This window comes from Schistocerca americana, chromosome X, assembly GCF_021461395.2.
Source record: "Schistocerca americana isolate TAMUIC-IGC-003095 chromosome X, iqSchAmer2.1, whole genome shotgun sequence".
In the NCBI taxonomy this organism is placed as follows: Eukaryota; Metazoa; Arthropoda; class Insecta; order Orthoptera; family Acrididae; genus Schistocerca; species Schistocerca americana.
The window spans coordinates 573211522-573233085 of NC_060130.1; the positions used below are offsets into that span (position 1 = coordinate 573211522).

Sequence of the window (21564 nt, forward strand, 5' to 3'; positions counted from 1 at the left end):
AACAGAAAGTAAATTAATGGAAGGATTTTTATGTTATCATTATGTGACTTGCACTACTATGGCACATGATGTTATTAGAGTCTTCTGTTTGTATCCCACCATGCAGTACGGCTCTTCCCCTCACGTAGATCTGTGCTTTCCACGACATGATCTTTCCTACATTCCTTTCAGTAATACGTATAAAATTCTCGTAGTATTCTTCAGTCGCTGCAACTTCATTATCAAGCTTCAGAATTCCTTAATTTTATTTATTGTAACTAAAACCTATCATCCTTTCTGACATCCCATCTAGAACTTGAACAGACTGATTCCGTGTATACGTATAGACATGGAAATACAAAATTTCTGTAACATGATCGTACCGAACTGGCAATCTACATCTAAATCCTAACTTTCGGGATTGGCAGACCAACTGTTCAGTTTGACTAATGAAAAACAGCAGTTCATGTATCAGAAACGTTATTTGATAACTGGCTGCAGTGAATTCCATAATCATCCATATAATTTCACTCATATGAAGTTGTGTGCATTTACATCCCCGAAACACCAGTAAAGAATTCTAAATCTAAGCAAACTAGATAGTCCATATTTTGAAAAAATCTGTGAGAACCTTTTGCGACTTAACTGCTAAGGTCATCAGTCTCTAAACTTACACACTACTTAACCTAAATTATCCTAAGGACAAACACACACACTCATGCCCGAGGGAGGGCTCGAATCTCCGACGGGACCAGCCCCACAGCCCATGACTGCTGCGCCTTAGACCGCTCGGCTAATCCCGTGCGGCCCATATTTTGACATTTCATTTCTTGCCTTGTCCGCCCCCGGTAGCTGAGTGGTCAGTGCGACAGAATGTCAATCCTAAGGACCCTGGTTCGATTGCCGGCTGGGTCGGAGATTTTCTCCGCTCAGGGACATGGTGTTGTGTTGTCCTAATCATCATTTCATCCTCATCGACGCGCAAGTCACCGAAGTGGCGTCAAATCGAAAGACTTGCACCAGGAGCACGGTCTACGCGACGGGATGCCCTAGTCACACGACTTTTTCTTTGCCTTCAGTTTTATATTAAGAATTCTATTACGTAATGCTGGCATCTCTTGTTGCACTATTTCACCGATAGACATAGATTGTAATACTTTCTCATGTTTGCCTTTAATAAAAATCACCATGCGTATTTACATTTGGCGTTATGTGTATACTCGGCTGCTTCATTGTGCAGTTGATGAGCGTTTTAGATAAAGATTCAGAGTAAACTGGCCTATTTAAGATACATTCATATATCATATAACTGTCTAATTATATATGTAAACTTATTCCTCTGATTATTACACTCTCTCCACTTTTCAGCTTGCACTATGTGATCAGAAGTATCCGAACACCTGGCTGAAAATGACGTACAAGTTCGTGGCGCCCTCCATCCGTAATGCTGGAATTCAATATGGTGTTGGCCCACCCTTAGCCTTGATGGCAGCTTCCACCCTCGCAGGCATACGTGCAATCAGGCTCTCGAAGGTATCTTGGGGAATTGCAGCCCATTCTTCGCGGAATGCTGCACTGAGGAGAGGAATCGATGTCGGTCGGTGAGTCCTCGCACGAAGTCGCCGTTCCAAAACATCCCAAAGGTGTTGTATAGGATTCAGGTCAGGACTCTGTGCAGGCCAGTCCATTACAGGGATGTTATTGTTGTGTAACCTCTCCGCCACAGGCCGTGCATTACAAAAAGTTGCTCGATCGTGTTGAAAGATGCAATCGCCATCCCCAAATTGGTCTTCAATAGTGGGAAGTAAGAAGATGCTTAAAACATCAATGTAGGCCTGTGCTGTGATAGTGCCACGCAAAAGAACAAGGAGTGCGAGCCCCCTCCATGAAAAACACGACCACGCCATAAACTACCGCCTCCGAATTTTACTGCTGGCAGTACACACACTGCCAGATGACGTTCACCGGGTATTCACGATACCCACACCCTGCCATAGGTTCGCCACATTATGTACCGTGATTCGTCACTCCGCTCAACGTTTTTCCACTGTTCAATCCTCCAATGTTTATGCTCCTTACACCAAGCTATACGTCGTTTGGCATTTACCGGCAAGGTGCGTGGGCTCACAAGCAGCCGCTCGATCATGAAATCCAGGTTTCTAACCCACCGCCTAACTGTCATAATACTTGCAGTGGATCCTGATGCAGTTTGGAATTCCTGTGTGATGGTCTGGATAGATGTCTGCCAGTTACACATGACGACCTTCTTCAACTGTCGACGGCCTGTGTCAGTCAACAGACGAGGTCGGCCTGTACGATCTTTATGCTGCACGCGTCCCTTCACGTTTCCACTTCACTATCACAACGGAAACAGTGGACCTAGTGATGTTTAGGAGTGTGGAAATCTTGCGTACAGACGTATGACACAAGTGACACGTTCGAAGTCAGTGAGTTCCGCGGAGCGCTCCATTCTGCTCTCTCACGATGTATAATGACTACAAGGTCGCAGGTATGGAGTACCTGGCAGTAGGTGGCAGCACAATGCACCTAATACGAGAAACGCAAGTTTTTGGGGGTTTCCGGATACTTTTGATCACGTAGTTTATCTGCGTCTATGTTAGTGTCTAATTCAATCTCCATTTTCCTGTTTGTTTCACTTATATTACTCCTCGATCCAAATTCCATACACAAATCCTTTCTGCCCTTTGTTAACTCATTGTTCAATTTACATATAGCTTCTCTTACGGCCTCTCCGACTACTGATACTGTATTTGGGCTCTTGTGAAGGTTCTGGTCAGGCGGCTCTATCCATAAAGACCACAAAAAACGGTGGTAATTTTTTCCAGGTGCCTGGAGGTTCAGCTGCTGTAATAAACCCACACTATGAAAAATGGTTCACACCTTTAGAAGAGCACACTGGTCGCCTTGGAGAGATGTGCATGGTATAAAACTCATATCAGATTGTGATCAGGTCCTCCACTGCTGATGTAGGACATGACAGTGAACTGTCAGTTGTACGGAATCGGTGCATATAAGATGAGCCGTCTTGGAGACGTGATATAATGGTACAAAGGAACTTTAATTTTTGAACGTGCCGATGACAAATCTATAAATGAAACTGCACGATTTCTTGATGTATCTATGTGGATTTTGCAACGTGTCTACAAGGAATGACATAAACTCTCAGCCATATGCACAGTGGTCGCAAAAAGATCCTACCCAACAGCAACCGAGGAAGAGTGTCGTACCTTTTCAGCAATAATTGGTTTTAAATCGGTCGAGAATTGCTGCTGTCAGTGAATGTTGCTCCATCTGAACAAGTTTCCCAACGAACATTGCTAAGGGAACTGAGGAACTTCGTGCAATGGGTATTTAGAGCTATGTGCCTCACTAAGACGCATCGCTCACATTGACGCATGAAGCTATAAGTCTCCATTGGACCAAAAAAGCCAGAAGTTGGAAGTAGCTGAGTGGAAGCATGTAGCGTGATCCGACATGTAACGATTAGGCCTCTTTTCAGATGATAGGTGTCGATTGCACCTACAGGTCACGATTTTGCGTCTTTTCAAATGATGCAATGCATCGACAGCACCGACAGATAACGATTTGAGCTCCTTTCAAAATGATGCACGGCGTCGAGTGTACAGATAGGTGACGATATATTCTCTTTTCAAACGATGCACAGCCTCTAGTGACCGTTCAAGTGCACCGACGGATCACGTTTTGGCCTCTCTATGTATGATACAAGGTGTCGAGTGCGCAGACAGGTCACGATTTGGCCTCTCTATAAATGATCCAAGGAGTTGCGTGCACCGACGGGACACGTTTTGGCCTTTCTTCAGATGATGCAAGGCGTCGAGTGCACAGACAGGTCACGATTTGGCCTCTCTACAAACCATGCAAGAACTTTGGATTGGAGATTATTCTGTGATACTTTGGGGATGTTTTTGGTACCATGACTTGGGTTTATTCATGAAGAAAGCTTATTTGTACAACTTCAGCAACAAAATGTTTTCCTCTGTATTAAATCTTCATGGTGAGTGGGCTGTGTTCATCCCCATCTTCCAAGATATCAACAATGGGGCAACTTCATTTATAGTTTGGTCATAGAGATGTCCAAACACGACAGATGCAATTCTGGCACATCTCAAAGTTGATCCATCTCACGGTACTGATTCAAACAACCGAGTGGCATATACACTGCACTTAACTTACATGATGTACATTAACTGTATAGGGTCACATGACATGCTGGTATCAATTCTACGCTATCTACTGAACTCCAGAGCCACCATCATTGCTCCTCAAAGGATTGAATAACATTTTATCTGGTGAGCTTATATAAATGTATCGAGAGTTACAGTTAGCGGCAAATAAATAACATTTGCTAGCTACATAACGTTATTTAATTCTTTTTCTATAATTTTATTTCTGACTGCACCAGTTTTACCAGCAAAATAACTTTTCCTCATTCTTCGTCTCGAAGTTTTCTACTTCTACGTCTATCGGCACAGACAGATACCAGGATAAGTGAGAGATTCTTTCATGTGGCACCTTCAGGCTGCGACACGCGATATGCGGAACGACGTATCAGCACACAATTGGCGTTAAACCGAATATCACATGGCGAAAGCCTTTTACTCTGATGTCCCACCACTGATGATAAACAACAAAAGGGCGCAGCAACTTGGTTGTTAGACTTTTCTTTACAAAATTACATACTTACATACATAGTTTTTAGCTCTGTTACACAAAGAATAACCAGTACACTAAATCCTTCATAGCGACTGAATAGCACAGTAGCATAACTCAGACTCGTGTTAGGATGCGCTCCACGCTGTCTACTTGCTTCTACGATATGATGCAGCGTTATTCAGTCACCACCGAGGTACTGGTTGTTCTTTAGTTTTTGGTTCCCCTGTAACACATATCAATAACCCGAATATAGCGGTAGACAAATTTGTGATCTTTCTGTGGAATGGGCACAGAAAATTCCGCTTTAAAAATGATTTTGCTTGTAACGGGAAACAAACTGTCATTTCACGTACATGATGGGTGCCGTATGAAACACGTGAGAATTTACACATTTGTATGAATTTACACACTACGAAACAGAAATTTCAATCATAGTATCAGACTTGAGACATAAGAATTAGTGTCATCGAGCACATATTTACTGGTTACTGCGCAATGGGAATCCCGATGGCCGCCAGTCAGATAGATATAATCAGTCTTGTTCACGATCAGGCAATAACTGAAGTAATTTGTTTTCGGCTTACTGCCTCCACCATCTATATGATGACACAACTCATCGGCACTGTGACCATCTATTAGTTGCGTAAGGATAAATATGGCCGTTTTGAAGATTAGTGACAACACTGTTGACAAAATGCAAAAATCTCTTTCGGCTCCATGATGTAATAGGTTGCTTCAATACTTTTCAACTGGAATGGAATACAATATGATCATTAAATATACAGAGAACGTAAATTGGCTTTACCACATATTTGAACATATACATCGTTTGGAAGGAAAGTGAGAGGCCCGTGACGTATACCTAAGTCTACGGCAATATTTTTTTATCGTATGTGACTATATTATTTTACATTTTCTATCCGAACTACGCATTTTGTGTACGTCTTCGACACCAGGGACCTATATGTCGAAGCAGGTCCTCATAGTAACTATTACTGTGGCCATTACCCAAATTCAATTCTGAAGATGAAACTGCTCGTTGAGAGAAACTAACCGCGAACTATTTAAACGCACACATTACGGGAGCGTGTCTGCTCCGAAGCGCTTTAAATGAAGGGCGTCCACAGGGAACAGAAACTTCCTGTTAATTAAGATTTTTCAGAAGGCTCTTCGAACCAATCCTGCTCGAGAATTTTCCATTTCTGCTGAGTTCACTCTGGCATCTCTAGACCTTACACGGATGAAGTCGTATTGGAATTCAGATTAGGGCGTAAAATTCTGGCGCAAGTACCTCACGAAGACCTTAAAGTTTCCAGCACTGTCACCGGCACGTCGGGCAGTACTTAAAGCAGAGAACACATTTTTAACTCCGCCATTTTAGGGTACACCACGAGAACAGAGTCGCTAAGTGGAATGTAACGTTTGTGTCATTCAAACGACAATCCTGCAGCTAGCGGAGCACAAAACATGGTGACAAATAAAATGACACGGGCTTAGCACTGTCCTTTCTCTTCGATAGTGCATGAATATGCCATTTGAAATTGCAGGCGCTTTTTATGAGAGTTTACTAACATGTCAACATTTTTGCAGATGCTCACAAAGCGAAACAACAGCTACTTAACTCTGTTTTACTGTTATTTCGAACTGTAAACTCACTCCGTTGCTGGAATTAACAGAGACATTATATAATGTTTAACATATTAGTTATATGACCCCCCAAACGGAAATTAAGTGCTTGAAGGAAAACAAATGTAACATTTATTTGCGACTGGGACATACTAAGCAGGTAATAATTATATTTATTTTCTTCCATGCAGACTTCCGTGATTTCGTACGATCTCTGAGAACATCAAGTGCACACCTTTGTTCCAAAAACGACCAGTGTCTCTTATTTTAGGTTGCATCTTCCAGTTGTATTCTTTTTTTTCCCTGTTGAAACTTTGTGCCATAGAAAAATCTGTCTGGAAAATTGAGAGAGATGTAGCCCAAGATCTACGAAACTATTCACAAAATTTCTACACTTATTTCTCTCTTTTGCCTCGAATGAGAGTTTCCACACATTCCAGCACTGCAAGGAGTCACAGCTGCGTACCGGTTTGTTGCGATGGTGAAAGGCGCCTGGTCCAACAACTCACCATGCCTTTGTTCACTGCCAGGTCTCCGTAGACATTCTGCAAGCGCCTATGAATAGCTGCAATGTTCTGGTTTTCACCCAAAAGAAACTAAATGACAGCTCTCTGCTTGGAATGCACCACTGTTACAGACGCCATTTTGAAGGTTACTTATAGCGCCACCAGCTATCGGAACTTCATGAAACTGTAGGGGCTGGAGCGGAAATATTCCATGATGTTCCACAAGAAATTCCGCATTTTTTCAACCGAAATTGGCTTAGACAAAAATTGTGTTGCGTTACTTACTGAACGCCCCTCGCTATTCTCGCTTTCCTTGATTCTTCTAAATTGTTTGAGGAATAATTCGATGCTGTTTTGCATCGAAGATGTGAGTAAAAATATTCAGTATGAGGTGGCTGGCTTTTATACTTAGATGAATAGAGTTTGAATATGAACATAATGATTAAAGTCTTGAGGAAGCATAGTGTTCTACACGAGACCTACTCGCATGGCTAAACGCTTAGAACGCTATTTTCCTAGGAAGGGAGATACGCACGCAACACTTTGCTAGTATCCTCGCGGAGAATTAACATCGTTGGTTTTGTATACCGGTCAATCTGAATATAGTTTTTAGTTCGTTTTCCACACTCGTTTAGGGAAATACTGCAGTGTTCCACAATCTCAGCACCAGAAAATCCGATACACAGACAGGTGGTAAACAAAATAAACTTGCCAAATCTTGGAAACAGCGGATCACAAACGACAAGATAAATGCTAGTTAAGAGAGGCTACTGTTCGAGAGGAGATGAATTTTCAATGGTTGTCCTAAACCAATTCGAACGAAAGCCGCCAGTGTTCCTCTGGAACTTCATGACGGATGCCCTGCTCCATCCACAACCAGCAAAGTTTCTACACACTCTCTTGTGTTGTAATGATCATCAACAGTTCTTTATTGCTGTCGATTACCAGTTATCCTCTTCATTTCAGTACTGCGCATCCCACGTTAAGTTAAGATCTGCCTTATGTTTTCTACAGTTGCTTCTTTCCACATCACTGCACTCATAACTTAAACAACGACTCATGTCGAATGCCCATCAATTTGAGCTCTTAGCTTCATTACGTTCTTTACTAAGAATTTTTTTCTCGTTTGCTGGTTCCACGACGTTTTCGTGCCACAACTAGTCATTTCCTTCCTTGTTCCACTCGCAAACAGAGCCGGGGAAAAGTGACTGACTGTAAGCCACCATACGAGCCCTAATTTCTGTCATCTTACCTTCGGGGTCCTTACACGAAATGTCCATTGGTGACAATAGAAGCGTTCTGCAGTGGCCTCAAATGTCTGTTCTATAAATTGCCTCAATAGTGCCTCCCAAAAAGAGAGTCCTCTTCTCTCCAGCGATTCCCATTTGAGTTATCGAAGCATCTCCGTAATATGGTAGTACTGGCGTGCTGACCGAAACTACCGGTAACAAATATAGCAGCATGCCTCTGAACTGCTTCGATGTCTTCCTTCCATCCTACCTGTTACGGATCCCACTCACTCGAGCAGCACTCAAGAATGGGACGCACTAGTGTTCTATACGCAGACTCCTTTATAGGTGAACTACATTTTCCTAAAATTCTCCCATAAAGATGACCAATCGCCTTCCCTACTATCAACCTGACGTGCGCGTTCCATTTCATGTTGTTTCGCAATATTACACCTAGTTATTTAATCGATGTGACTGTGTCAAGCAGCACACAACTGATGCTTTTTCAAATGTCACATGATTGTTTCTTCTGCTAATCCTAATTAACTTACATTTTTCTACAATTAGAGCAACCTGCCATTCATCACACGATCTAGAAATTCTGTCTAAGTCATCGTGCATCCACCTACAGTCATTCAACGACGAAATCTACTCATACACCACAACGTCATCAGCAAAAAGCCGTAAGTTGCTTCTCACCCTGTCCGTCAGATCATTTATGTATATAGAGAATAAGAGTGGTCCTATAGCACTTCCCTGGGGCACTTCGACCGGCACCCTTGTTTCTCATGAACACTCGCCGTCGAGGTCAGCTTACTGAGTTCTATTAGTTCAGAAGTCTTCGAGCCATTCACATATCGGGGAACCTAGTCCGTAAGCTCGGACTTTCGTCAATAGTCTGCAGTGCGGCGCCCTGTCAAACCACACCGGAAATGTAAGCATACAGAATCTGCCTGTTGTCCTTCATCCATTGTCTGCAAAATATCATATGAGAAAAGGGAAAGCGGTGCTTTCAAAAACCGTGCTGATTTGTGAACAGTTTTTCAAAAACTTGTTTCTCACCTTCAAGTTCATTTTGTTTTTTTTTTTTTTTTTTTTTTTTTGACATTAGCCGCTGTTTCTTTTCATAGAAGTTATTTTGTTGCATATTGTATTCAAACCGCTTTTTTTTCGGGTGAATTTCTCAGCAATTCTTTGTTTGTGAACCACAGTTCTGTAGTTTAGTCTGGCAAGGATAATATTTCAGTGAATACCCGTTTTCTTTACATCTTCATTAACTTCTGTTTGTCGATTCTTGCGATCGCTACTCGTAAATCTTTCGGGGTGTAAGTTCGTGGCCAACAATAATATTCTGTTCCTAACGATTCGTCCGGGACTCTGCTGGACATCTCCACAGGTGTTGCTCCTCCGTTGAGCAACGCCTCTGAAGATGTCTAGCGCAGTTCTGGACGATACGTTAAGAACAGAAGAGTTTCGTGGATCACGCGTTTTACCAGCAGTAATGTCATCCGGTCCTGAAAAACCTGATTCTTGCGATGTTTCACTGGTAAAAGAAAGCTTAAATTTTCTTTGGAAGCCTATTCTTATTTATTCTATATACGTCATAAAGAATTTATAATCTCCATTTCTGCAGCTACACCGACATCTATACTCCACAAGCCACGTTGTGATGTGAGGCAAAGGGTATTTTGTGTACCAGTGTCACGTCCATCTTTCCCTGTTTCAGTCGCGTGTTGTTCGCGGGAAGAACGATTGCTGTTTAGCTTCCGTGCGGTCTCGAATCTCTCTAGTTTTATCTTAATGGTCTTTTCTGGCGATATACATAACAGGCAACAATATTTTGGATGACTGTTCTAGGTATGCATGCTCTCTGAACTTAAACTGTAGAAAGTAACGTGATGCAGAACACCTCTCATATTTGTTAAATCATGATTACAAGAAAGTCGCAAAACGGTTTTAAAGTACACTACAGCGGAATTGTGAACTGCTGGTGCAGACATAACAAGGATTCATCTATCTGAATGAAACACACGTGTCTTTCTCCATTACTTTCATTATTGCAGCTACTGTCTTTTCTGTAATGGATGAAGAAGTGGGAAGAACCTTCAGTCCATTCGAAAGTCACTGAGCAATACGATTGTGGTGGAACTGTGCAACCACCATTCTTGAAACAAGGTAGCTACTCCACTGCATGACTCAGTATCAACTTTCGAGAAGTTTTGTACCTAAAAATAACCCGCATGTCTTCTTTCTTATAATGAATATCTCTTGATGTTAATCGATCAACAACAGTGGAAAACTAGTAGAATAGTATGCTCTTCTTGTTACAGTGCATAAAAGGATACGTCTCATCGTGCCAGGACTAATGTCCTGAATTGTCCATATGGAGTCTCACGTAGAATAACTTTCGTTGTATTCTTTATAATGGCAGTACAATACGTAATAAGTCGTTAAATGTAATCATTATTTCTATCTACTGGTAAACAACAAGTGATGTGAAAATTTGATGACAGCCGAAGTTTGACGTCATCTGTGCCTTGAACACGTCATGCCCATTTATCCACAGTTCTATAAATTTTATGTAAGTTACCGGTCTTTGCGCAGAAACTTCTGAATTATATCTGTGTTCATTAAATTACTCATGTGTGCGGCTTACAAATAGTAGGACGCCACCTACACACACGATGAACACGTCGAGGTGGCATCTTGACGACTGAATGACTGAGGGATTGTTTGGTTACTTAACAAGCAACGTACAAACAGGAAGGCTCAGTAGCTCATAATCGGCCTCAGCCAGGTGCTGCTACCCTGAATGCGCATGTAGCGAACCCTACACATGCGCGCGAGCGTCCTGCGACGGCAAGATGCAACAACAAACTGTTATATACTCTATAGCGAATGGTTCTTGACTGTACGACACTGATCAGTAACTGGGATTGTTTGGGCTGCATCACTACCCGTGAGGCAATTAAAGGATTTTTTGGCTATACTCATCTATATTTTCAAAATAAAGTTTACACAGTACTACCGCCCACTCTTGTAAATTTATCAGCAGTTTCATGTCCTTTAATTTAAAGTTAATTTGCAACTACGTGTACACCGTACAATCACCCACTAACGTAAATTTAGCAAATTTCAACAGGATCACGAAACTAACGCTTATGAGCAATTTAGGAAGCAGCATCTGCTGCAACAGTTCACGAGGCGGAAATTATTCTAAGACCATTGTCAGTGCACGTTTCCATGTAAGTATCCACACAGTCGCTCGGAAACTTCTTACTGAAGTCAGTGACGGCTCGTAATCACACATTCACAATTCTATCGCAAACTTCACTCTTGGCTATCCGAGTTCCCTCAAACGTTTTTACTTCTACAATCGAATAATTCACCAGTGTCAGGTTTAACTCTTAGTTATGATACATGCTGTATAAATCAATGAGGATGAATTCCTGAATGTTTCCTTAAACACGTTGCTGCTGCTTCCTTTCATCATTCCCCGCCAACTGTTAATATGTGCGCGTTCTGAAAAGTGAGCCTCGCAATTTTTTATGTGTTTGTTAAACAAAACGAAATTTATTAAACTTCTACATCTTTATTATTCACACCTATATATTTACAGCCCTTCGCTGCTAAAGGTCTCGAATTTTAGAGTGTAACATGGCGGTGTGTAGCGTAACTATGCTAGTTCCTGAGAAACAGCGTGTTGTAATCGAGTTTCTAACCGCAGAAGAAGTTCGCCCAGGACCCTCCCCTCCAGCATGACAATGCCAGACGACACCTGAGCGCTGGGACATCTGCAACAACCCAACGCCGGGGGTTCGCTGTCGTCTATCGTCCTCCGTACAGGCCCGACTTGGACCCATCGATTTTCATCTGTTTCCAAAAGCTAAAGGACATCTTCGAGAACTTCACTTTGATAGTGATGTAGCGGTGCAAACAAAGGCGAGGTTGTAGGTCTGTCAGAAAAAAAACAATCAGTCTACAGTGACGGTATCTACAAATTGGTCCCTCGTTGGAAGAAATGGGTTCATTGCAGGGGCGACTATGTTGAGAAATAAATATGTAGACATGATGAATAAAGATGTGGACATATTAGTAACGATTCTTTTGTTTAAATGTTTTCCCATAAAAAATTTGGAGGCATTATTTTCACTACGCCCTCGTGCCAGGGCCGTTCAATAAGTAATGCACCACTTTTTTCCTCGGCCAGTTTCGGCTGAAAAAATGCGGAATCTCTTGTGCGACATCGTGGAATAGTCCCGCTTCAGCCCCTATAGTTTCATGAAGTTCCGGTAGCTAACGGCGCTATACAGAGCCTTCAAAATAGCGTCTATAGCGGAGGAGCATTCCAAGCAGAGAGGCTACACTGAGTTTCTTTTATCTGAAAACCAGAACATTACAGATATTCATAGGCGCTTGCAGAATCTCTTCGCCGTCCTGGCAGTGAACAAAGGCATGGAAAGTCGTTGGGCAAGGCGTCTGTCATCATCGCAACAAGGTCGCGCAAACCTGTCCGATCTTCCACGTGCCGGCCAGCCGCCTCCCGTTATGCTGGAACATGTGGACAATCTTATTCGAGGTGATCGACAGATCGCAATAAAACATCTTGCTACACAATTGGATGTCTCTGTTGATAGTACTGATACACTCGTCCACCAGTTGGGGTACTCAAATGTGCGTGCCCGCTGAGTTCGTCGCCTCATAACAAAATACCATAAGGAGCAATGAAGAACATTTGGGCTTGCGCGTTGCTAGCTGATCGTGACAATTTTTTGCGAACATAGTCACAGGCGATGGAGTACGGGTTCAGCTCTTCGAACCGAAAACAAAATGGCAGTCCATTGTTTGGTATCATACCACCTCTCTCCCGGAGAAAAAGTTCAAAGCCGCACGCTCAGCCGGTACAATTCATATTGACGGTCTTCTGGGGCTCTTAAGGGGCTATCCTGTTTTATATACTCAGTCATGGTCCAACGATCAATTCTGAAGTGCATTGTGCTGTTCTCAGGAAAGTGAAAAATCAACTTCAGCATGTTCGCTGCCACAAAAATGCAAACTAATCTCTCCATGACAACGATAGGCCTCATACAAAACTGCGCACCCGAGAGTAGCCTACAAAACTACTGGACTGTTCCACCTCGTCCACCCTACAGCTCGTATCTCGCGCCTTCTGACTTCCATCTGTTTGGCTCAATGAAGGATGCACTCTGCGGGGAGCAATACATAAATGATAGGGACGTTACTGATGCAGAAAACGTTGACTCTGAAGTTGACTAGTAGAGTAGTACCATATGGTCGTACAGGCCCTCCCAGTAACATGGCGTATGGCCTTCGCATTGAACAGATATATTGTTGAAAAATATAGTTTTGCAGCCAATAGAGTGGGTAATAATTGGTTTATTGGAATAATGAATAGAAAATATTGTTTGCATTACTTATTGAACGCCCCTCGTAGTATTCCATCTATAACAATCTCGATATCGACGACGGTTAAGCTGTACGTTTCCTGCCTTTGTCTTCATGAAACACTGATTACATAGCTAAACATAGTTCTTAAACGTACACTGAGACGTCCATGTTATCTGATGCACTCACACCGCGACGACTAACACCTATGTTGCCGCGCATCTAACAAGTTCATAGGTACTCAAAGAAGAATGTTTACTGCGTGAACGATTGTAAAATGACGTGTAGTAGATGTCGTGAGTGATTGATGTAGAACACACCCATGTAAGTGACCTTACTTTTAATATCGTAACAAGATTGCATCTGACATTCTCTTGGAATATATCTAAACCAGCCTCGTGGAAGGATAAATTCAAGGAATCAAGTTTAGTGAACGATAAATTTTTCTGGGTAAAATTAGAACCAGACTTATTATTACAAGTGTAAAGACTATTATTTTTAAAGACCGAGTGAGGTGTCACGGTGGTAAGACACTGGATTCGCATTCGGGAGGACAGTGGTTCACATTTCCGTCTTGCCATCTAAATGTAGGATTTCCGTAGTTTTCCAGACTCGCGTAAGGAAAACGCCGGTGTGGTTCCTACCAAAAGGCGACGGTCGAGTTCCTTCTCCAGTCTTCCTCAACAACAGCTTTTCCTTCGTGTCTAATGAATTCGTTGTCAACCGAATAATAAACCCTAAACCTCCATATTGTTTTTGAACCAGTCAACGAGTTTGCATTTTCTGTTTTTCTACTTGCATGCAAATTTCTTATGATGTCTTACAGTGCATAAATTTTCTTGTAGCAGGAATATTAGAACTACGCAACTGATTCGCTGGAAAGTAATAACTTCGAACCCATAAAATAATTCAAAACGAATTTAAAAATTATTTCCGTCTACAGTGAAGAATGCATTCATTCTCGACTTCTATAGTCACAGATAATTTTGAAATATGAAGCGGAAATTTCGTCTGGAAGAGGTAGAGAAAGAACACATTTAATTCACCACTGAATAAGTAATACGTTTCATTTCCCTTTAGTGCTTTATAGAAGTTGAACATTTTTCCGAATACATTATACTGAAACTTACTAATCTATAGTACCTAAAGCATGCAGGTGCGCGCGCACTCAAGTGTGCGCGTATGAGCGTGTGTGCCTCAGTGTGTGTGTGTGTGTGTGTGTGTGTGTATGTGTGCGTGAGTGCTATGTCTTTGGCGCATACAGTGTGTTAATACAGTGGGTTAACATGTTCCCCGTCAGAACGTGGCACTGATTAGGTGGTGCTCTTCATGAGTCGATATGCCTTTGATGGTGAGTGTACGGCCCGGCTTTGTTGCAGATACCGCTGGCTGGCTTCCCACTGGAGTGCTTGTATGGTCGTAGATGACGAAGAGCGCAAGATGGAAGTCGAGTGTGGCGGCGGTGTGCAGTTACGGGATGTAGCTTGCGTCACGATCGCGGGTTCAAAACCCGTGCGCTCAGAGCTGTGCTCGTCGTTCGTACCGCTGCCCACTGTGCAAAGGTAATGCTCTTCAACTTCTCTCTGGATTATTGACATTGCCTGTAAAGCACAACATTATTGTAAGTGTGATTGTAATTTACTCAGACTGTTATGTTACTGATTATTAACGTTATTATTCCCCTTATAACGTCACGGCTATTTTACTTTCGATACATATAGTATGGGTCAGCTTCAACTAAACGCATATGGTAATCGTTAACTGCTTTTTTTTCACGCACTTGTAACAAGTTCAGCCTACAATTAGCCGTCGCCGTCTCTAACGTTTCTGTTCCATGAAAATCTGCAGTGCAGATACATTGAAAGATTCATCAATTTGTATCACTCCACTCACCTCGTAGCCAGCAAGCAAACCGCAACAGTTCAGTCCTTCTCCTCTGATCTTTCTTTGTTTGTAACTAGCTAAGTACAAGGCTTTGCCCAGGTGTGTATTTATTCTAACCTCCTTTTGGTCCATCTCCTCCTTCCCCCTCTGTTCACCCCCTCATCCACACCATCTATGTTCACTACCTCTCTCTATCCACCACTTCTAGCCCCCCCCCCTCCCGCCGTCCCACCATCTCATCTTTCTCCTCTCTCTGTCCATTTCCTTCTCCCCACTATCGCTGTCCATTCACTCTCCCCCCCCCCCCTCTGTCTATCTGCTCCTTCCCCCTATATCCATCTCCTCCTCTTCCTCGCCCCGCGGGGTAGCGAAGCTGTCTCAGGCGCATTGCCACAGTTTGCACGGCTCTCCCCCTCCCCCCCCCTCCCCCCTCCTGTCGCAGGTTCGAGTCCTCCCTCGGACATGTGTGTATGTGTCGCCCTTAGCGAAAGTTAGTTTAAGTTAGATTAAGTAGTGTGTAAGACTAGGGGCCAATGACCTCAGTGCCGGCCGCGGTGGCCGTGCGGTTCTAGGCGCTTCAGTCCGGACCCGCGGGACTGCTACGGTCGCAGGATCGAATCCTGCCTCGGGCATGGATGTGTGTGATGTCCTTAGGTTAGTTAGGTTTAAGTAGTTCTAAGTTATAGGGGACTGATGACCTAATATGTTAAGTCCCATAGTGCTCAGAGCCATTTGAACCATTTTGATGACCTCAGCAGTTTGGCCCCATAGGAACTTACCACGGTGACAGGTATGCTGCTCCTCCTCTCTCCACGTTAACATGCTCATCCCATGAGGAGCCCGGTGGTTATTCCCACCACAGTATTTCTTTCCATATCGTAACTAATGAGTGAACCAAATTTGGATGAAATCAGTTTCCTACCCGTGGCTTCGACTGCGTAGGAACATGTCAAATATATTTCATGTATCTTACACGTATTTGTACGTGTATTTCACGTGTATCTCTAGTGAATTGCGACCTGCTGTTTCATTTCCACGCATGTCAGTAATTGACGTCATACACCGAGAATTGTGTGTCGTAAAATGACATATTTTTGTAGGTACATTCAGCGATATATGTGGATACCATCTGTGAAATTTGTTGCGAATAGATTTAGTAAGTAAAGAAGTAATAAATTAAACCGCCACGCATGATGCCGTAGTTTTGTACGCATCTCAGTATCTGATGCCAAATCTCCTGAACTACGTGTCGTACAATGATACAATTTTGCTGGTGTATTCAGTGGTATAAATGAATACTGTCTGCAAAATGTGTCACGAATACAGTTAGCAGTAAAGACGTAATAAATTATGTGGCAGTTCTACTGAATGAACAGTGAAAATGTAGTAAGCGACAACATTTGTTTTTACTTTCATCATTTTGTAGGGGTTGTCAGCAGGAGAAAGCTTCGTAAAGGTTTAAAAATTACGTGCAGAGTTTTTTTGGAACTCAATAAGTGCTCTCATTGTCAATTACTGGAAGACTAAAGTATGGCTATGCGAGCATCGTGGGCTGCTTTTTGAAACCCGCCCATTTGATAAGTAGATGGTTATTTCCCCACAGCAATTCTTTCCAGACAGTAAGTGATGTGTGTACGAAGTTTGGTTGAAATCGGTCCAATGGTTTAGGAAGAGATGTGGAACATACTGACATGCATATGTACATAGATACCGTTTTATAATATGTTCTGATTCCACCATAGATCATAGACTGTTACCAGATGAATACTGCTTCTTTCTGCAGGCGCCCTCAGATTCCACTTCACTCTAACCTTTACACTATGGCTGCGTGCCCACTTCAAGTATCCCCTGCATCCACTTGATTCCTTCACTGCGACTGACTGTGAAGCACTGTGTTTTCCCTACTTCTCTGATCCCACTAGCCTCGTAATATGACTTCGTCACTTAATTAATAGATGGAGACAGATACTTTAATTTTTATTTCTCTGACATATGGTGAAACACGTTCCTTCTAGGAACTCCTTCACAAAAAGGAACAAATTACTTTCTCCCACGGTGTTCATAGGGTCGTGGAAGCCATTACATGCAAATTCTTTTCACAGTTTAGCTGCTAGATTCACATGCTGGTGGTCAGTAAGCCGTACCTGCCGGTGTTCCGTGACGTTTTGGTGCCTACGACATCCGCACTACGAGTTTTCGAGAAGGATGGTGCAGTGGTTGAATCGCTGGATTAGGATTCGCGAAGAGTCCACCCACCCATATTTTGGATTTTTGCACAGGTTCCAAATAGTTTTAAATGCCAAGAAATACTTGTGCTGTCCGAGCTTGTGCTGTATCTTTAACGATCCCGCTGTCGACGGTGAGTTACATTTTTCTTTCCGTCGCATTGGAAAGTTTTGTCAAGGGTTTTTCCAGAAGGTTGAGTTATCAGCTTCTGATTTTAGGCATTTAACTATGTTCTGTTTTCGTCTATCAATTATAGCACAGCCGTTGATTAGTTAGCATCGTAAGATGTCCCAACCAAAGAAATGAGGCTGTGAAGCTGTTTTGCAGTACTATTATCTCTATACAGGTAACTGGCAATGAATGAGCACTTCCAACAATTATCTTCAGGTTCCTACATGTTTAGAATCTGCAAATTTATCCAGTGCTTGGAGAAATGGTTCACAAATCTATATGACTTTTAGATGACTCAGTATTTCCGTATACGAACGTCAGTCTCAAGATTGTTTCTCTGTCGCTCTTTCTCACACGACGTTTATGACAATGCTGTATCAATACGGGAATTACTTGAGGATGACCATTGTATGCCATACCTTTCTCCAACACCACATTAACGTACGAAAGATTTCATCTTTAAGAATATGCTCCTCAACAGGAAGAATAAAACGCGACGTTGTCTGTATAATTATCCATAAATTTCAAGACAGCCGTGTCCCACTGTGTGAATAACAACGATAAAGGTGGTGGTTTAATCTAAGTGTATGCCTGAAAAAAAATATGTTCCATTGTTTAAAACTCTTAACATCAAGTAAAAAAATCTTCCAAGACTTTAAATAAATAATAATGATCATGCACGCTGAATAGTTCATGCAACTTTTAATATGTTTTATCAGCAAAAATGTAAATAAAGACGTAAATGAAAGACCTGCTGCTGTCTCAAAACATCTTTGCGATCCAAACTGTAGCTGTGAATGTAAACTTGTTGTCTACTACCACGATAAAAATTTTTAGCTCTGTGAGCCGCGTGGTGATGCTTTTACGCAGAAATTTTGAAGGGCCTGACAAGGACCTAGTTAACGCTTTAGAAAGAAGGGTAACAAAAATTATCTAGAAACCTGCGCTTCACAACGTTAAGTGAAATTGCAAGGAAACTTAAACTCTTCAGGAAGGACTCGCTACCTATTTATGGAAGGAGTCCTAAATGAAATGCGGTCCTGATCGTTGAAAATGCAGAAAAGGGAAACAGTTTTAATGATTTCCTCTTTCACCGACTTAAATGTGATTCTAATAACTGTACGCAACGGAAATTGAAATGATTTGTTGGGTGGCCCTAACAAATGAGTCATGGTGCTCCTTAAGCATATTATTATTTAACAAAAGTGAACAAGGATCATCGAACCAGTGTTATATTAAAGATGGAGATATGAATCAGAATTTAATACAAAAACCGAAAACTGAAAATACCACTGCAGTTGTTAGGTTCTTTTATTTAGAAAAAACCGGTACGGTTGTAAGGTCCTTTTATTTAGAAAATAAATAAAAGAACCTTACAACTGTAGCGGTATTTTAAACCTCTGGTATAATGGTCAGTTGTGGATGTTCCTCCGACAGCATTGTTAATGCAAAAAGACAGATAAACAAATAACCTAATAGGCAAGTTGATTTTCACTCTGCTCTCTCGGTGATTGTATACCATACACATAAGGAACTCGAAATTATCAATAACAAGACTGAAAAAATAAAATATCTACAGTGTTGGAATGGGAGTGTGGACTGGTGACAACACGAAAATTATAATGAGGTGACAAAAACCGTGGGATACATCCTAATATCGTGTCTTACTCCTTTTTTCCGGCATAGTTCAGTAACTCTACGTGGCATGGACGCGAACAGTTCGTTGGAAGCCCCCTGCTGAAATCTTCAGTCATGCTGCATCTTTAGCCGTCCATAAACGCGAAATCGTTGCCGATGCATGGTTTTGTGCACGAACTGACCTCTCGACTATATCCCATACATGTTCGATGGGGTTCATGACGGGCGAGACGGGTGTCAAATCATTCTCTTGAATTGTCCAGAATGTTCTTCAAACCAATCGCGAACAACTGTGGCCCCGTGACATGACATCGTTGTTTGGGAACATAAACCCCATAAATGGCTGCAAATTGTCTCCAACTAGCCGCACGTAGCCATTTCCAGTCAATGATCGGTTCACTTGAACCAGAGTACCCAGTCCATTCCATGAGAACACAGCCTACACCATAATGGAGCCCGCAACAGACTGCACAGTGGCTTGTTGACAGCTTGGGTCCATGGCTTCGTGGGATCTGCGCCACACTCGAACCCTACAACAGCTCTTACCACCTGAAATAGGGACTCATCTGACCAGGCCACAGTTTTGTAGTCGTCTAGGGTCCAACCGATACGGTCACAATCCCAGGAGAGGGGCTGCATGCGATGTCGTGCCGTTGGTGAAGGCCCTCGCTTTGGTTGTCTGCTGGCATAGTCCACTAACGCCAAATTTCGCCGCACTGTCGTAGTGGATACTTTTGTCGTACGTCCCACATAAATTTCTGCGGTTATTTCACGCGGTGTTGCTTGTCAGTTAGCACTTACAACTCTACGGAAGAGCCGCTGCTCTCGGTCGTTAAGTGAAGTTTGTCGACCACTGTGTTGTCTACGGTGAGAGGTAACACCTGAAACTTGGTATTCTCGGCACACTTTTGGCACTGTGGAGCTCGGAATATCGAATTCCCTAACGATATCCGAAATGAAATGTCCCATACATCTAACTCTAACTACCATTGTGCGTTCAGAGTCTTAATTCCCGTCGTGTGGCCGTAACCACGTCGGACACTTTTCACATGAATCAGCTGAGTATAGTTGACAGCTCTGCCAGTGCCCTGCTCTTCGTACTTTGTGTACACGATACTACCGCCATCTGTATAAATGCATATCACTATAACATGACTTTTGTCTCCTCAGTGTAACAATCACATTGAATCCGCGGTCCCTTAATTAGATTGATGGTTGTCGCGAGATCTGCTGTAATGCAACTCATGTGGAAGTAAATGGATAACTGTACTGAGATGTAACCAATGAATATCGAGATGAGCCTGTGTTTCATTTCCTGAAATCAGAAGTTAAATCCATCTAATGAATGAAGCGAGCACGCCAAGCGTTGTGAACACGACAGTGTACTCTTACCAATCAAAATCGAAGTCCGCAGAACAGAGAACCGAAGGTAGGAACCCAAAACTTAGCTTCTGCGTCCTCATCTCAGAAGACTGCCTGTCAAACTTAGAATCCGAGCCAGAATCAGAGTCTGCGCCTGAATGCCAGCTCACCTGGAAGGCTCGCTATCCTCACCCTTCTAAAAAGTTAAGTTTTTCGTCATCCAATCAAGGAATTTGTTCGAGTTAAACATCATGTACAAATTCCTGTTGAACTCCTATTCCTCTACAATATTAGACGACCGAACAATGAACGGATTTCCGCTGGCTTTCTCTCCCATCAGAGAACATTTTTATATTCCTGGACAATTGCTGCCGAGCTCTCGGTTTCCCACGACGTGAAGTAAACATTCCAGACTTGGTGACGGCCAGGCGCGTCGGGAAACATCAAACAGCTAAGTGTCAACTGTAAGGTGATATTCCCACGAACTGACTAAAACGTTTAACGGCAGTTCGTACAGATTAATCGTGTCTGCCTTCTGCTACCTCTGGGTACTTTTCGCACTGCACCCACGGTGGTTGGCGAAACTGCAGAGTGCGCTCCTAAGTCAAACACTCGGCGCTCATTCTGTGATATTCACTGGCGTTCTCCAGCAGCAAGAATACAGTTTCATCCCACTGCCTCAGCGACCCAATCCAAATTCCAAGAGGCGGACACCGTGAACGGACAGCCCTGGGATACTTTAACAAAGCGAAGCAGGAACCGGACAGTTACGTCAAACAGTCCGCTAAATCGGGTTCTTATAATGCCTTCGGCAGCGCCGCCGAACGGGGCCACAGTCGATA

At 42.7% G+C, this 21564-nt stretch overlaps 1 protein-coding gene across 1 annotated transcript in view; it reads left to right on the plus strand.

Annotated features, from left to right (window-relative positions):
- Window positions 1-21564, plus strand: part of LOC124555261 (thrombospondin type-1 domain-containing protein 7A-like) — a 1197505-nt gene that overhangs the window by 816206 nt on the left and 359735 nt on the right. The window contains exon 10 of the mRNA XM_047129129.1: window positions 14821-15003. Coding sequence (XP_046985085.1) covers window positions 14821-15003 — 183 coding nt within the window. The remainder of the gene's footprint in view (window positions 1-14820; window positions 15004-21564) is intronic.